This window comes from Garra rufa, chromosome 2 (genome assembly GCF_049309525.1).
Source record: "Garra rufa chromosome 2, GarRuf1.0, whole genome shotgun sequence".
Classification (NCBI taxonomy): Eukaryota; Metazoa; Chordata; class Actinopteri; order Cypriniformes; family Cyprinidae; genus Garra; species Garra rufa.
The window spans coordinates 67,936,881-67,952,040 of record NC_133362.1 but is presented as its reverse complement, the minus strand read 5'-3'; the positions used below and the strand labels follow the sequence as shown (position 1 = coordinate 67,952,040).

Here is a 15,160-nt window from a genome sequence, read left to right as displayed (position 1 = left end):
AGCAGGCGTTGGCATCAGGATTATGGCTTGACGTGGGTCTGGCGTGGCGGCCATCTTGGGTGCAGGCTCTGGCATGGCGGCCATCTTGGGTGCAGGCTCTGGCATGGCGGCCATCTTGGGTGGTAGCTCTGGTGTGGCGGCCATCTTTGCAGCGGGCTCTGGCGTGGCGGCCATCTTTGCAGCAGGCTCTGGCGTGGCGGCCATCTTTGCAGCAGGCTCTGGCGTGGCGGCCATCTTGACCAGGAACTCAGGAACGGGAGCCATCTTGTGAACGGGCTTTGGGACGGTGGCCTTCTTGTGAACAGACTCGGGAAGGGAGGCCATCTTGGGGATTGGCTCAGGAACAGCAGCCATCTTGTGATCAGGTTCGGGGATGGCGGCCATCTTGTGAACAGGCTTGGGGGTGGCAGCCATCTTGTGAACAGGCTCAGGAAAGGCGGCCATCTTGTGAGCAGGGTCTGGAAGAGCGGCCATCTTGTGAACAAGATCAGGAAGGGGGACCATCTTGTGAACAGGATCAGGAAGGGCGGCCATCTTGTGAACAGGCTCAGGAAAGGCAGCCATCTTGTGAGCGGGGTCTGGAAGAGCAGCCATCTTGTGAAGGGGCTCTGGGCTTGCAAACATCTTGTGCTGAGGCTCGGGGTTAGCAGATATCTTGTGCTGTGGCTCAGGACTAGCAAACATCTTGTGCTGTGGTTCTGGGCTAGCAGACATCTTGTGCTGAGGCTCGGGGCTAGCAGACATCTTGTGCTGTGGCTCAGGACTAGCAAACATCTTGTGCTGTGGTTCTGGGCTAGCAGACATCTTGTGCTGAGGCTCGGGGCTAGCAGACATCTTGTGCTGTGGCTCAGAGTTAGCAGACATCTTGTGCTGAGGCTTTAAGCTGGCAGACATCTTGTGCTGTAGCTCCTCTAAAACACCCATAGTGAACGGAGAGCCAAACAACTGCAGTGCTAAATAAATGTATTGCTGGAGGGTCCAGCCAGGCTGGTGTAGTGGCATCAGGGAACCAAATGGCTCGGAAAGTCCACCACGAAAAAATATTATTAAACAGACCTCATCCATTGAAGTAGCCTTTGCCAGTGTAATAAAATCCAAAATGTACTCCTCAATGGGACGCTCACCTTGACGGAGACGGATAATCTGGGTGGCTGGGTTCATGGTGAACTGCTGGTGGATAAAGCCGCTGGATCCGGGTGTGGCGAAGTATTCTGTCACAAACGGGACGACCAAGAGTGAGGATCCAAATGCAAGGCTTTATTAAGCAGATCGTAGTCAGACAGACAGGGTCGAAAACACCAGCAAACATGAACAGTGAAGACAATCCAATAGCGTAATCCAATAAACAAGCGTAGGTCAAAATCCAGGTGGGCAGTCCAAATGAAACAATGAAATGAAAACAAGAAACTAGAAAACTAAGACTAAGACTGGGAAAACAAAAACAGAACTATAATTAGGGAACAACAAGGAGACTAGGAAACCTGGGAGCAATGGAAAACGCTTGGTAGAGTCCGCTGGAGCAAAACAATACTTCGCAGAGTGTGTGTGTCCTGAGCTTGTATTTATGGTAGACAAACAGGAAGTAACCATAGAGGCAGCAGAGGGAGCAGCAACAGTCAGTGGGGGTAAGGGCTCCCTCTGCTGGCCTGGCGTAACAGTTGTTCCTTCTTCATCAACGTTTCTTGAGACTGATCAAGGTTCACATGTGGCTCAGGTTGGAGCAATAGCTTTTGAGGAAGGTTTTCCTGAATGGTATAAAACCGTGAGGATGCATTGACAAAAATATGGGATGTCCTCTTCTCCCAACCGTGTCTCATCACCTGCTATTTGTTTATTCACCTCTTTAATGACCTGCTGAAAATTAGCAGAGAATTGTGATCTGCCATTGATGGATGCATGTCTTCTGTCTTCACTTTCACATATTTCCCAGTATTGAGCAAATGTGCAGATCAGTATAGGACTTCATTTCATCCCATGCAGAACTCATATGCTCTGTTGAGGTAAGAGCTGCTGAGCTCACACTTTGTATTAAAGCCCAGCTGTAAACAGTGTCAACCTGGTGAATATTTATCTGTGTGTATTTTAACAAATGCAATGTAAATTGCATAAGCTAATATGTGATTGGTGTTACTGAGTGATCGATGGACAGCATTTCACAAATAGGAAGAAGGGGTGCATCTTGACTGTTTCAATCAGTTGTTCTAATACTGGCTAGCTGACCGAGAGGAGGAGAAGATAAACCATTAATAATTTTTTACATCAAGCACACATTTGCATACTAATAATGTTTTCCCAATTTAACAAATTTTATTTTCTCAGTACGTTTGTATAAGAACTCTAATGGTTTAAAGTTACTGAACTTGCTAAATACACATGCACACATGAACAAACACTCATCTTGAACATGGTATTGAAGCTAGAAAAAGTATATGCTCTATTGAGAAACAAGTTTTTGATGCTTGTTGTTGAAAAAAAATTTTGTAAGCAGCAGCAATTCAAACAATTTTACAAACTCACATTACGCATTTGCTTATAAATAATCAAACCACACATTGTTCATGTAGTTTCACATTTATGCTGTCCATCCTCAATCTAACCACAGGCTCTACTCTTCACCACAACGGTAACACTACAAAACCAACATAACTGAAACTTGGAAGCAGTGGATTTTTAGTTCCCAGCATGCTTTGTATAGGGCTGGACCAGAGGCCTAAATGTTTTTTGGTTTTTTTTTTTGGGGGGGGGGGGGGGGGATAAGGAAAGACTTAGTAAAGTTTGTTGTTTGTTGTTATATTTGACATTTAAAAGTCAAAGTTTTTGTTGGTCAATTTTTAAGGTTACCATTATGGTGAAGTGTAGACCTTGTGGTTAGGCTATGGGTACATATAATGACATCAGGCTGAAGTGCTCTTGTATGAATTTTTTTAAATGGTCAAAATAACGATACATGAAACTCTAACAGGTTCATAAAAATGCAGAAAACTTTGCAATGGTTTGTAAATGAAAGTTTGTGTAGTATAACTCCAGTTTGTTGTGCTAACATCAGTATTGCCAAGTATGCATTTTTTTTTTTTTTTTACACTGTTGCTGCAGGTGGGTTTTCATGTCAGCGGGTTGAAACGACCCCAGTAACATTATCTTATCTTTATTGACTTCTGAATAGATTGCAATTACATTACATTACACTTATTCATTCATTCATACATACATGTATTGCATGTATTGTGTATTTTAATCTTTAAAAAACTTATTTTCTAAGAAACAGGAAAATGTCTGTATTTGGTCATTTGCCCTTGGCATGGACAGTCATTAATCTGCACCAACCTCTGATTGAGATAACCCTAAATATTAAATATGTATTAGCATTTAACTGTTCTTAAAAATATCACTTTATACAAAATAATTACTGACATGTTGTGAAGAGAGGCTGATAAGATTTAGATTTAGTTTTCCTTCCATTTTATTTTCTAGGTAAGGAATAACATCTGCAAAGTTTCATTTTTATGCTGACGATACAATTATTTACTCAACTGCATCTTCATTATCTCAAGCTATTACAATCCTTCGGGAGTCTTTTTGTACTTTACAGCTTACTTTATTAGATCTGAAATTAGCTTTAAATACAAATAAAACTAAATACATTATTTTTACACATAGTTGTTCTATGACCACCACTCTATTTATTCTTTCAGTTGATGGCGAAAGAGATGATGGAATATGGCTTGACGAGAAGTTGGCATTTGATGTTCATATTAATTCTCAGATTAATATGAACATTACAAGCAATTCCTTCTTTGAATATTTAAACACATTCTGTTGACTATAAGTAAAGTTGAACCTACATATCCACTAACTCTCACTGGAGTGTTAGTAGAGTACTAGTAGAGTGGTAGGGTTAGGGTTAGATTAACTTGACATGTACTTGCAAAATTACTTATAGTCAGTAGATTATCTGTTGAAAGACCATCACAATAAAGAGTTAGCAGATATTAATTAAACTGTCTACTAATACTCTATTGAGAGTGTGTTGAGGTGCCACGTTACTTATTGTCAACAGAATGTTCAAAAGGGACCATCAACATAAAATATTACCAAAAAAAATAAGGACTAAATAAACAAAATAAATCTTAAACAAATAATGCCAAATATTGCAATAAATAACTACTAAGCACAATGTGAATACATTTTATTTCTTTTAGAATTGTGATTTAATTATTTTAGAGTGATCTTCGTGACTTTATTTCTTCTGTCTGTTTGATGGTATCCTGATCCCACACCTGTTTCTAAAGAAAATTACTGACCCCAAACTTTGAAAAAGGTGTTTATTGTTACTAAAGTTTTCTATTTTAAATAAATCCTCTTCTTTTTAACATTTTATTTATAAAGTAACATATTACAGGTTTCAGAAAAAAAAAAAAAAAAAAAAAATAGGCAGCCCAACTGTTTGCAAAACTGTCAGTAAATCAGCATATTAGATTTCTGAAGGATCATGTGACACAATGCTGAAAATTTAGATTTGCATCACAGTAATACATTATATTTTAAAGAATATTAAAATAGAAAACAACTATTTTCACAATAGTATTTTTTTTCTGTATTTTTAAATCAAATAAATGCACCCTTGATGAGTAGAAAAGTCTCCTTTAAAAAGGATTCAAAACCTTACTGATCCAAAACTGTGGGCGACCTTTCCCATCTGCTTTGATAGGACTTGTCCACCCTTGGTGCCCTTTTCAGAATTTATACCAATGATCCGCCTGAAAAACAAATGCGTACATTCAGAATTAGTGTTTATAATGAGAATGTGAAGAGAAATTAATATATGAATCTAAGCATCTAACCACTGAATGAATTCCATCATGCATGCAGCCTCAGCTTGGTACTCAGCAACAGCAGCTACCCCAGACAGAAAACTTGGCTGGATGCCCTCACAGATTGCTGGAAGCAATCCAAAATACAGCCAACATTAAAGAAACAAAACAGCAACACTAAGAAAAACTCCCCTCAGAATACGGTTATGTACAAGTCAGAACAAACACAACATTGAAGGTCTATATTGAAGGTATATTAGACAATAAATGATAAGATAGCAAGCTAAAAATAGCAGACGAGATTTGGATAATTTCAGCATGCAGAGACATTAATCTGACTTTGTTGCTACAGTGTTTAAAAGCTTACTTACATTGCAGAAGAGTTTATAGTATATCATCTTTGATAGAACTCACCTTATAATCGTGGAATATCTGAATCAGAAATCCAGCTCCACTCTATCTTGGCACATTGACCAGTTTATCACTGAAATGGACAGATAAAACAGTTACAATTTCAGCACCCACAATTATTACAGTTATTTGCAATTGCAAACATGCATTTGTGTAAAAGGAGTAAGACAAAGGTGCACTCACCGGTTAAGTCACAGTATAAAGACGAATGAACTTCCACATGTGCTCGCTGACATTTTCTGTTTCAAAAATACTGTTAAGTACTGTTTTCTTTCCTTCATGCAACAAATACAGTAAAATACTGTAAAATAAATGTGTAACTGTAAAAAAAAAAACTTTATAAAAAACGGTAAAAAAAAGCACTGCTTTTGAATATAACAGGATTATACTGTTAAAATACTGCCATAAATTAACAGCAATTTTAAACAGTGATATTTTGCTGACTTTGACAACCTCACAAAGACCATATAAGGTTCTTCTCTGTTACTAAACTACCATCAAATTATTCTTGATTCTCATTCATTCTTGACTGTGAGAAAGTATGTGTTATCAGTGTGTGTGTGTGTGTGTGTGTGTGTATATATATATATGTAAATATATATGTGTGTATATATATATATATATATATATTACATAGCCTACATATATATATATATATATATATATATATATATATATATATATATATATGTGTGTGTGTATATATATATTACATAGCCTACATATTATATATGTATGTAATATACACACACACACACACACACACACACACACACACACACACGCACATGGGCTGTAAGCATTAAAACAATGCACTACAGTATTGCAGTGCATTAGAGGGCTGCATTTCAGCCTGGGACCACAATCCCGACTTTTTTAACACCCCTAGGCTTGGGCTTGGGCTTCAGGCCTATTTTCAAATCATAGTTCAGGCATCAGGCCTCTTGTTTTAGGCTTCTCATTATTTTTGTATTTTACACATATTTTAGAAATATTTGATATTTTTTATGTTGGGGGAAAGAACACAAGCCTTCACTTAGCTTTTGAGACCAGTTTGGACGGCGTTTATTGTCCTTCAGCACACAAAGAGATCTACGTTTAAGCGCATGCAATAGGCTGAAACTTGCCACAAAGAGTAAGGACATATCTGAAATATTTATTAGCAATCTAGTGTGTTCTGAGTCAGTGTAGCAAAGATCCTGTCTCCAGTCTCCTTTTTGGACACGTATTTAGAGATAAATTCATATTTACCGATTACATAATGAAAGAGTTTTTGTTTTCAATTTGTTTTATTTGGTTAAGTAATAATTTAAAGCTTTTTATAGATATATTTATCTTGTCTGTGAGGAATGTTTTTGCGGAGTTTCGTTATTTGTTGTGAAGCTCCTGTTCAATAACGCGACGGCAGAACGTGCATCATGTTTGTTTTCTTTTTTGTTTGTGTTTTGTTGAGTGCACACAAATAACATGGATACTTTCACTGAAAAAATTGCAAGTGATCGCACTGGCGTCTCCATGTCCTGCAAAGCAAACTCTTGGAAATGCGTCTCTGCACACACTATTGGATACCTAACAGCGCACATTTATTTTTAACGTTCAAAGTAATTGTTCAGTACTTGAACTGTTTTATATCTATAATTTTTTTTAAGGCAAGTCGTGATGATTTGAGAAGGCAAAATGATCAAACAGAATATGATCAGTTTTCTGCTGGGCGCTCAAAAAACGTAGGCCTACATTAGGGGTGATCGAGCGGGGCACAACCTAACGCGGGGTTAATTGTGACAAACGTGGTTTAAATATTTCCACACATGCTAGCATAACCAAATTTACAGTATTTACTAGTTGCCATAGCAACACTATGCAGAGCAAAAAGTGCGTCAAAATTCAAAAGCCTTTTGAAGGTATCTCTGAATATTTATTTTACCAAAGTAAACGTATATTTCTGGCTGAAGTAAACTTTTCATTTCAGTTTTTAGTATTCATTTAAAATTAGACAATTCTGCTGTTATTTTAATCTCCAATTTGTTGTTTATCAGTTTGGATAGTTTATTAATGCTTGGCAAACCAGCAGAAGACACTAACCTGTTTTATATTCCTGCAGATGGGGAATAATATTGTAACACTGTGTGACAATATGCCCCGCCGTTATTAAACTATGCTATTCTATGACATTAGCGATGCAATTTACACTATTTACTTTTATGGGTTTTGATAAGAAACCACAAGAAACAGGTGAATAAAGGCTGACAATCAATGTTTAATGTTCAGAAGTTATTATTTCAAGAAATGTAAAGCATTTTGGCTGGTTTATTTGTCTGGTGCTCTATGAGAGCTGTGTGTGTTTTTCTGAATGTCTAAATGTGTTTCATCTATTTGTCCACATTGTTTTGAACTACTGTACAGCTGTGTGTTGCGATCAGGGCCGTTCAAAGCATTGTTGCGATGTGTTCATTGTCAAACTCCAAAATTAGATCATTTTTATTTTTTTAAAAACGTCATTACTTCATTTGAAAAAGTTAACACGTATATTTTACTGACAAAATATTTTAGTTTGTTGTGTATATATTTTTTTTCATTCGATCATATAACATTTTAAGCTGTCATATGGTCGTGTTACAACGTGCCCCTCAGATGTTACAATGTACCCCACGGTCCCCACCTCCGGGGCATGTTGTCACATTTCACTTCCTTTCTTTTGAGGTAAATAACGAAAAACGTATACACTGTAAATATGAAACAATGCAATATATTTGTACTAGACAAGTGTGAAAATAATGTGGATAAAAGTTTTACTCTGAACACCAAGTGGATTTACATAAACCGCGAAATTCAAGAAGTTATTGTGCCCCGCTCTCCCCTATATATTATTATTATATTTATATTTATTATACAAAATTATATTTAACAAACAAAAATGCTCCAAACGTTTTTCTAAATTTACTTAATAAAAAAACGACACTAGATATATAATCACATTTCCATTGCATAAAAAAACTGAACTATTTTAATAGCTGAAACTATTATTAGTATAGGCCTAAGTTGTTTTGGGAAAAGGGGAAAAAAGACAGGCTCGAGTCGGATTCACGGTCGAGAATTCTGATGAACTGTTGGACAAGGTTATAATCTTAGTTCATAGAGATCTCTGTGTCTGTGATTAGCTACATTGCTGAATGCTGCAAAACACATTTGAATAGTTTGCCATGTCTTCAATTCCTTTTGCTTTCGTTTGAGGGAATTTAGCTCTGTCTGGTACCCTTGTACACCCAGACCTGAGCTTGGCTAACCGCTCCAGTTGCAGAGGGCTGTCGGGGATTCCATGACTAATATAATATATATAAAGCATAAATGTATCTTCATTATTGTATTTGTGCATCCACAGCTGAGTAGGTTTTATAATAAATTGAGAACAAAATATGAATATCGCATTTGCTGGACAACACCTGCCACCTTGGGGTGTTTTTACTTGAGTACACTGTCGTGTTACACCAGTTATGTGTGTGACCAAGCAAATGAATAAATAACTCATTGTAACAGACAAGATCAAGATAATGAACACTCCTGATACACCGTGTGACACTACAGTTAGTACAATTAAAAAATTATAATGAGACAATTCCAAAATACATTTACATTTATTATTGTTTAAAATGTTGTTAATGTTAATGGATTTGTTTCAGCTATTTAAAATGTAACTATTTAAAATCTTTGATGTCATGTTCTCTGATGACTTTAGTACCATGGACAGTGAATTGTTAGAGGCTGCCGTAATGGAAACGTAATTTGTAGATGGTCCCTCAGATGAGCGATGACGTCACGACACTCCATAGAGGTAAGCGTGTTTATCAGCTTCTTTAAAACGCCGACTTCTGCAGAAAAATGCGTTGTAGTTTGTGCTCTTAATATTGGGTAATGATATTTGACCAAAAATAGCCTTTTTTGATGCAGATTAACAGAGTTATTGAACACGGAAGTCCGAATGTGCGAATATAAAACCAACTTTACCGCAGTCATAGATTTCAGTATTAATGTGTTGATAACTCGCAGATACACATTGCACTGTCTAAGGTAGCTTACTGCTGTAAATCCTTTGTGCAAATTAGATAAGGTAGACTTTAATATATGTCCTTTACGTTGCACAAGGCTTAATAGCCTAATTTTAGAAACAAATGTATGGGCTTTATAATAATTTTACAACTTTCAATGTGTGAAATAATACACATCCATTAAACAACATAACCTTTTGAGATGAAGCTACCAAACCATCTGTAAAAATATCTAAATAGTATTCCCTGTCATGCACAAGACAGAATATTCCTTAATTATTTTTATATACACTACTAATAATAAAATGAATATTCTGAAAAGAAAACTAGTCTTGTGCATGACAGGGAATAATATTTATAGATGTTTACAGTTGATTTGATAACTTTATCTCAGACCGTATGTGTGTGCATATATATATATGCCTTGCGCAACGTAAAGGGCATATATGTTATAACATAACAGTGTAAAGAGTTTGATTGGTTTTGACAAATAAACCTAAAATTCAGTTTTTCTTTCATGGTAGATCAAGATGCAGAAAAAAGTGCTGTTCTTCCCAGGGAGAATGTGCATCATTCCAACTGTCCTAAGGACTATGAATTCGTGCCATGATGAATTGATACCAACTACAATGAGGGTAAGTATGCATTTTTGTTCTGCATTCATGTTTCATTGGGTATTAACACTTGAATGCAGGCTTGTTCACTGAGTCAGATTGCTCCTCCTGCTCAGACTAGTGAGTAGTGTTTAGGGTAGTACATTGGTTTGGCATGTCTGTGGGATTTAATTAAGTTTTACTTATATAGCTAAAACAAACTAAAAAAAGCACAGAATTAATGTATCCAATCTCTGCGATCTTCAGGGTTAGGCCACATGTTTCCAAACAGGATTGGGGCCATTCATGAATTGAATTGAGAATGAATGGTAAATTCCAGTTCACTTCCTGGAATGGAATTGGATTTGGAATTGGAATGTCAGGAAACAGAATTGAAATCAAATAAATTCCACTTGTGGTGCTAAATAAAATAATTTGACTTGTTTTGCTTTATAGTTTATAGTACATCAAATATTGTAAATCACATAAACAACAAACATATAAAAGAAGTGCAGTGAGAGATGCAGTGAGAGGAGCAGATGCAGTGAGAGGAGCAGATGCAGTGAGAGGTGCAGATGCAGTGAGAGATGCAGTGAGAGGAGCAGTGAGAGGAGCAGTGAGAGGTGCAGATGCAGTGAGAGATGCAGTGAGAGGAACAGATGCAGTGAGAGGAGCAGATGCAGTGAGAGGAGCAGTGAGAGGAGCAGATGCAGTGAGAGATGCAGTGAGAGGAGCAGATGCAGTGAGAGATGCAGTGAGAGGTGCAGATGCAGTGAGAGGTGCAGATGCAGTGAGAGATGCAGTGAGAGGAGCAGTGAGAGGAGCAGTGAGAGGAGCAGTGAGAGGTGCAGATGCAGTGAGAGATGCAGTGAGAGGAACAGATGCAGTGAGAGGAGCAGATGCAGTGAGAGATGCAGTGAGAGGAGCAGATGCAGTGAGAGATGCAGTGAGAGGTGCAGATGCAGTGAGAGGAGCAGATGCAGTGAGAGATGCAGTGAGAGGTGCAGATGCAGTGAGAGGAGCAGATGCAGTGAGAGATGCAGTGAGAGGAGCAGATGCAGTGAGAGGAGCAGATGCAGTGAGAGGTGCAGATGCAGTGAGAGATGCAGTGAGAGGAGCAGTGAGAGGAGCAGTGAGAGGTGCAGATGCAGTGAGAGATGCAGTGAGAGGAACAGATGCAGTGAGAGGAGCAGATGCAGTGAGAGGAGCAGTGAGAGGAGCAGATGCAGTGAGAGATGCAGTGAGAGGAGCAGATGCAGTGAGAGATGCAGTGAGAGGTGCAGATGCAGTGAGAGGTGCAGATGCAGTGAGAGATGCAGTGAGAGGAGCAGTGAGAGGAGCAGTGAGAGGAGCAGTGAGAGGTGCAGATGCAGTGAGAGATGCAGTGAGAGGAACAGATGCAGTGAGAGGAGCAGATGCAGTGAGAGATGCAGTGAGAGGAGCAGATGCAGTGAGAGATGCAGTGAGAGGTGCAGATGCAGTGAGAGATGCAGTGAGAGGTGCAGATGCAGTGAGAGATGCAGTGAGAGGTGCAGATGCAGTGAGAGATGCAGTGAGAGGTGCAGATGCAGTGAGAGATGCAGTGAGAGGAGCAGTGAGAGGAGCAGATGCAGTGAGAGGAGCAGATGCAGTGAGAGGAGCAGTGAGAGGAGCAGTGAGAGGTGCAGATGCAGTGAGAGATGCAGTGAGAGGAGCAGATGCAGTGAGAGATGCAGTGAGAGGAGCAGATGCAGTGAGAGATGCAGTGAGAGGAGCAGATGCAGTGAGAGATGCAGTGAGAGGAGCAGATGCAGTGAGAGATGCAGTGAGAGGTGCAGATGCAGTGAGAGATGCAGTGAGAGGTGCAGATGCAGTGAGAGATGCAGTGAGAGGAGCAGTGAGAGGAGCAGATGCAGTGAGAGGAGCAGATGCAGTGAGAGGAGCAGTGAGAGGAGCAGTGAGAGGTGCAGATGCAGTGAGAGATGCAGTGAGAGGAGCAGTGAGAGGAGCAGATGCAGTGAGAGGAGCAGATGCAGTGAGAGGAGCAGATGCAGTGAGAGATGCAGTGAGAGGAGCAGATGCAGTGAGAGATGCAGTGAGAGATGCAGGAGCAGTGAGAGATGCAGTGAGAGGAGCAGATGCAGTGAGAGGAGCAGTGAGAGGAGCAGATGCAGTGAGAGATGCAGTGAGAGGAGCAGATGCAGTGAGAGATGCAGTGAGAGGTGCAGATGCAGTGAGAGGAGCAGATGCAGTGAGAGGAGCAGATGCAGTGAGAGGAGCAGATGCAGTGAGAGATGCAGCGATGTGTGAATGGTATGGCCACAAAAGGCCGATGCTGTGCTAATCGTGTTTAGAGTTTTGAAAATGTGACAACTGTTTGGACAAACGCTTGTTAGCGACTGAAAAAAAACTGTAAGATGGTCTCAAGGTACACAGTGTGTAAATGTAAGCATTTTAAATCTATGACAGGCAGGAGAAGGAAACATATGGCTGTTTTAGTTCCTACTAACACCAACACTATACTATTACTAGCATATATTGTAAACTCTGAAATGACTGATGGTTTTGTATGTTATAGTTCCATCTGCTGCACTATCCAAACCAACTCCTGATACAAGTGCTGGATTGAAGGCATCACCAGCTGATGGTAAAAACACTGTAATCTAGATCATGTAATCAAATGTTGAGTTAATTTTGGTTACATAAATATAATAATTGGTCTATTTACGTTTGTGTAGCTCCAGCCTCTCCAGGCCTAAACGGGAAGACACCTGTGGCTCTTCCAGCAGAACTGATGTTCCTAGTGAAGGAGACCTCAGCAGAGAGGCCTGAGTCAACTCCAGGTATGTTTCCATTTTAGTGTAGGGCTGATGATCAGACAGGGTTTCCGCAGGGCATTAAAAGTATGAAAGTCAAGAAAATTACATACGATGTAGCCTAGTTAAGCAACATGAGCGGACCAAAAGAGAGTGCTGTTTTCAGAACATTACCACGATTGCAGATTTGTCATTCAATTAAGTAAGGAATAATTGACGACGGGCCGTAGAATTCTTAGAAAATAATGCACACCCGAGGTGGTGATGCGGTCACGACGCGAAGCGGAGTGGCCGTTACACCTCGGGTGTGCATTATTTTCGTAGAATTCTACGGCCCGAAGTCAATTATTCCGCTTATACTACAGTTACCACACCTCAAGACATCGATCAAATGATATATTTCAAGACATTCGTCCCGTTTTTATCCTTAAAACGCTATTGTGAGTAGGATTAATTTCTTACGCAGCTCATTCAACAGCTTCGTTGCTAGTTCCAAAACATCATTTTAGAACTAGTAACGACGCTCGGGCTGTTAATAGCAAAATAATGCCGTTAATAATGAAGTTTAGACAGACCGACAGACAAGCAGACAGACGGAAAGAGTGAGGGAGAGAAACTAAGTGTATGACTTTACCTCTCTCACATCTGTGTCTCTCAAGGGTGACTGGCAGCATCGTCTCTACTAACAGTTAAACTTTAAGTTCATTTTCTTCAAGACCACGCCGTTGTTTCCTCGCGTGTGAGAGCTGTCATGTCGTTTTTAAGTTGTTAATCGTCAGAGCAGCGCTAACAACATTAGCGCGAATGCTAACGCCAGTGCAAACTAACATTATGTGTGTGCGTCTGTGAGGTGAGTGAGAGAGGGCGAGAGAAATAGTATGTGCTTTCCGTACATAATAAAACGTAATATAATGTGGAAAAAAACATGGAAATAATCTGTCGTTTTTATCCTGATGTTTACTGTATTTATTAGCTTGGCCAGTGTTATTGTGGGTTTTAGTTATTTTGCTGTTTTGGGCTGTAAGGACCTTTGAAATAACTGAAATCGTATGGCGAAGTGATATAGACATGCACTGCGGTCTAAAGCTGCCTGGAACTACGTTCGCCGTGCGTATCCCTGAATATAATGCACACCTCTAGAACGTTCGTCAGCCAATCAGATTCAAGCATTCAACGGCCCTGTAGTATAACAAGTAATAATTAGTGTTTTGTTACAGAATAAATCAGCGGGTTTTTTTTAGTTAAATAATTTTTGAGTCGATGAATCATTGATACATTCATAAAGACAGAAACTTGATTGATTCTTGAATGAATCAGCAGAAAACAATTTAAGGGGAAGATATCACGAATATGCTGATTTAAGTAAGGTTAGAAGGGATGCAGTTTAAATTATAAAGATTTTCTCACATATCCAAGACTATCATCTTTGCATTGTCAAATTCAATGGCACTTAATTTAAAACATATAACCGGTCAAAGTTTGGGATCATTAAGATTGTTTAATGTTTTTGAATAGTCTATATTATATAATATGTAATATATATAGTATAGTATATAATATAATATATAATTTCAATTTATGACACCTTTTATGTGAATGCATTTTAAAATATAACTTATATTATATGTGATTGTATTATGTGATTCAATTTGAATTATAGCTTCATAATGCCAATCCTTAGTAAAGTCACACTAAAATGCTGATTTGCAACATTTCTAATGATCAATATATACACACACATATGTTTTTGCTTCACAATTTTGTTGAAATCATGATACATTTTATTTTTCAGAATTATTTGATTAATAGAAAGTAATATATATTATTTCCCAAGGACAAATTAACTTTTATGGTAAAAAATATTTTATTTCAAATGTATGCTGTTATTTTTTAACTTTCTATTCATCAAATAATTAAAAAAAATGTATCATGATTTCCACAAAAATTGAAAATTAAAGGGGAAAAAATGTGTTCAATATTAATAAGAAGAACCATGGATAATGTTTGAGCACCAATAATCATAACAGAGCAGCAAATCAGTATATTAGAATGATTTCTGTAGGATCATGTAACACTGAAGACTGGAGTAATGATGCTGAATATTCAGCTTTTATCACAACAATGAACTACATTTTAACAGATACTAGCATAGAATTTTTTTTTTTTAGCCTTGGTGAGCAGAACAGAATTGTTTTTAAACATTAAAAACCTTTGACCATTTATATATTTATGCGCGTTTCTTCAACTAAGCTGAGGAAAATAAATATTTGCGAAAGTCACATTACACAGACCCAAAAAGTTTGTCAAGTTTTAAGGTCTGAAACTTAATTACAAGAGAAATTGTTTATATTTTACTATTTTTTGCAATGAACAACTGTAATTTCCACCACATCACAATATACAGCTGTTGTTTAAAAATAGAATAACTTATGTCACTCAGGAATTGTCTTAAGATCATTTTTGTAACTAGTTTTACCATATTTTTCAGATTGTAAAATATTTATACA

General features: G+C 38.3%; 1 protein-coding gene across 1 annotated transcript in view; it reads left to right on the top strand.

Moving 5' to 3' along the window:
• The window catches only part of LOC141326062 (uncharacterized), a 629,392-nt gene that overhangs the window by 380,978 nt on the left and 233,254 nt on the right, over nt 1-15,160 (top strand). The window contains 2 exon segments of the mRNA XM_073834763.1: nt 12,416-12,484; nt 12,576-12,680. Coding sequence (XP_073690864.1) covers nt 12,416-12,484; nt 12,576-12,680 — 174 coding nt within the window.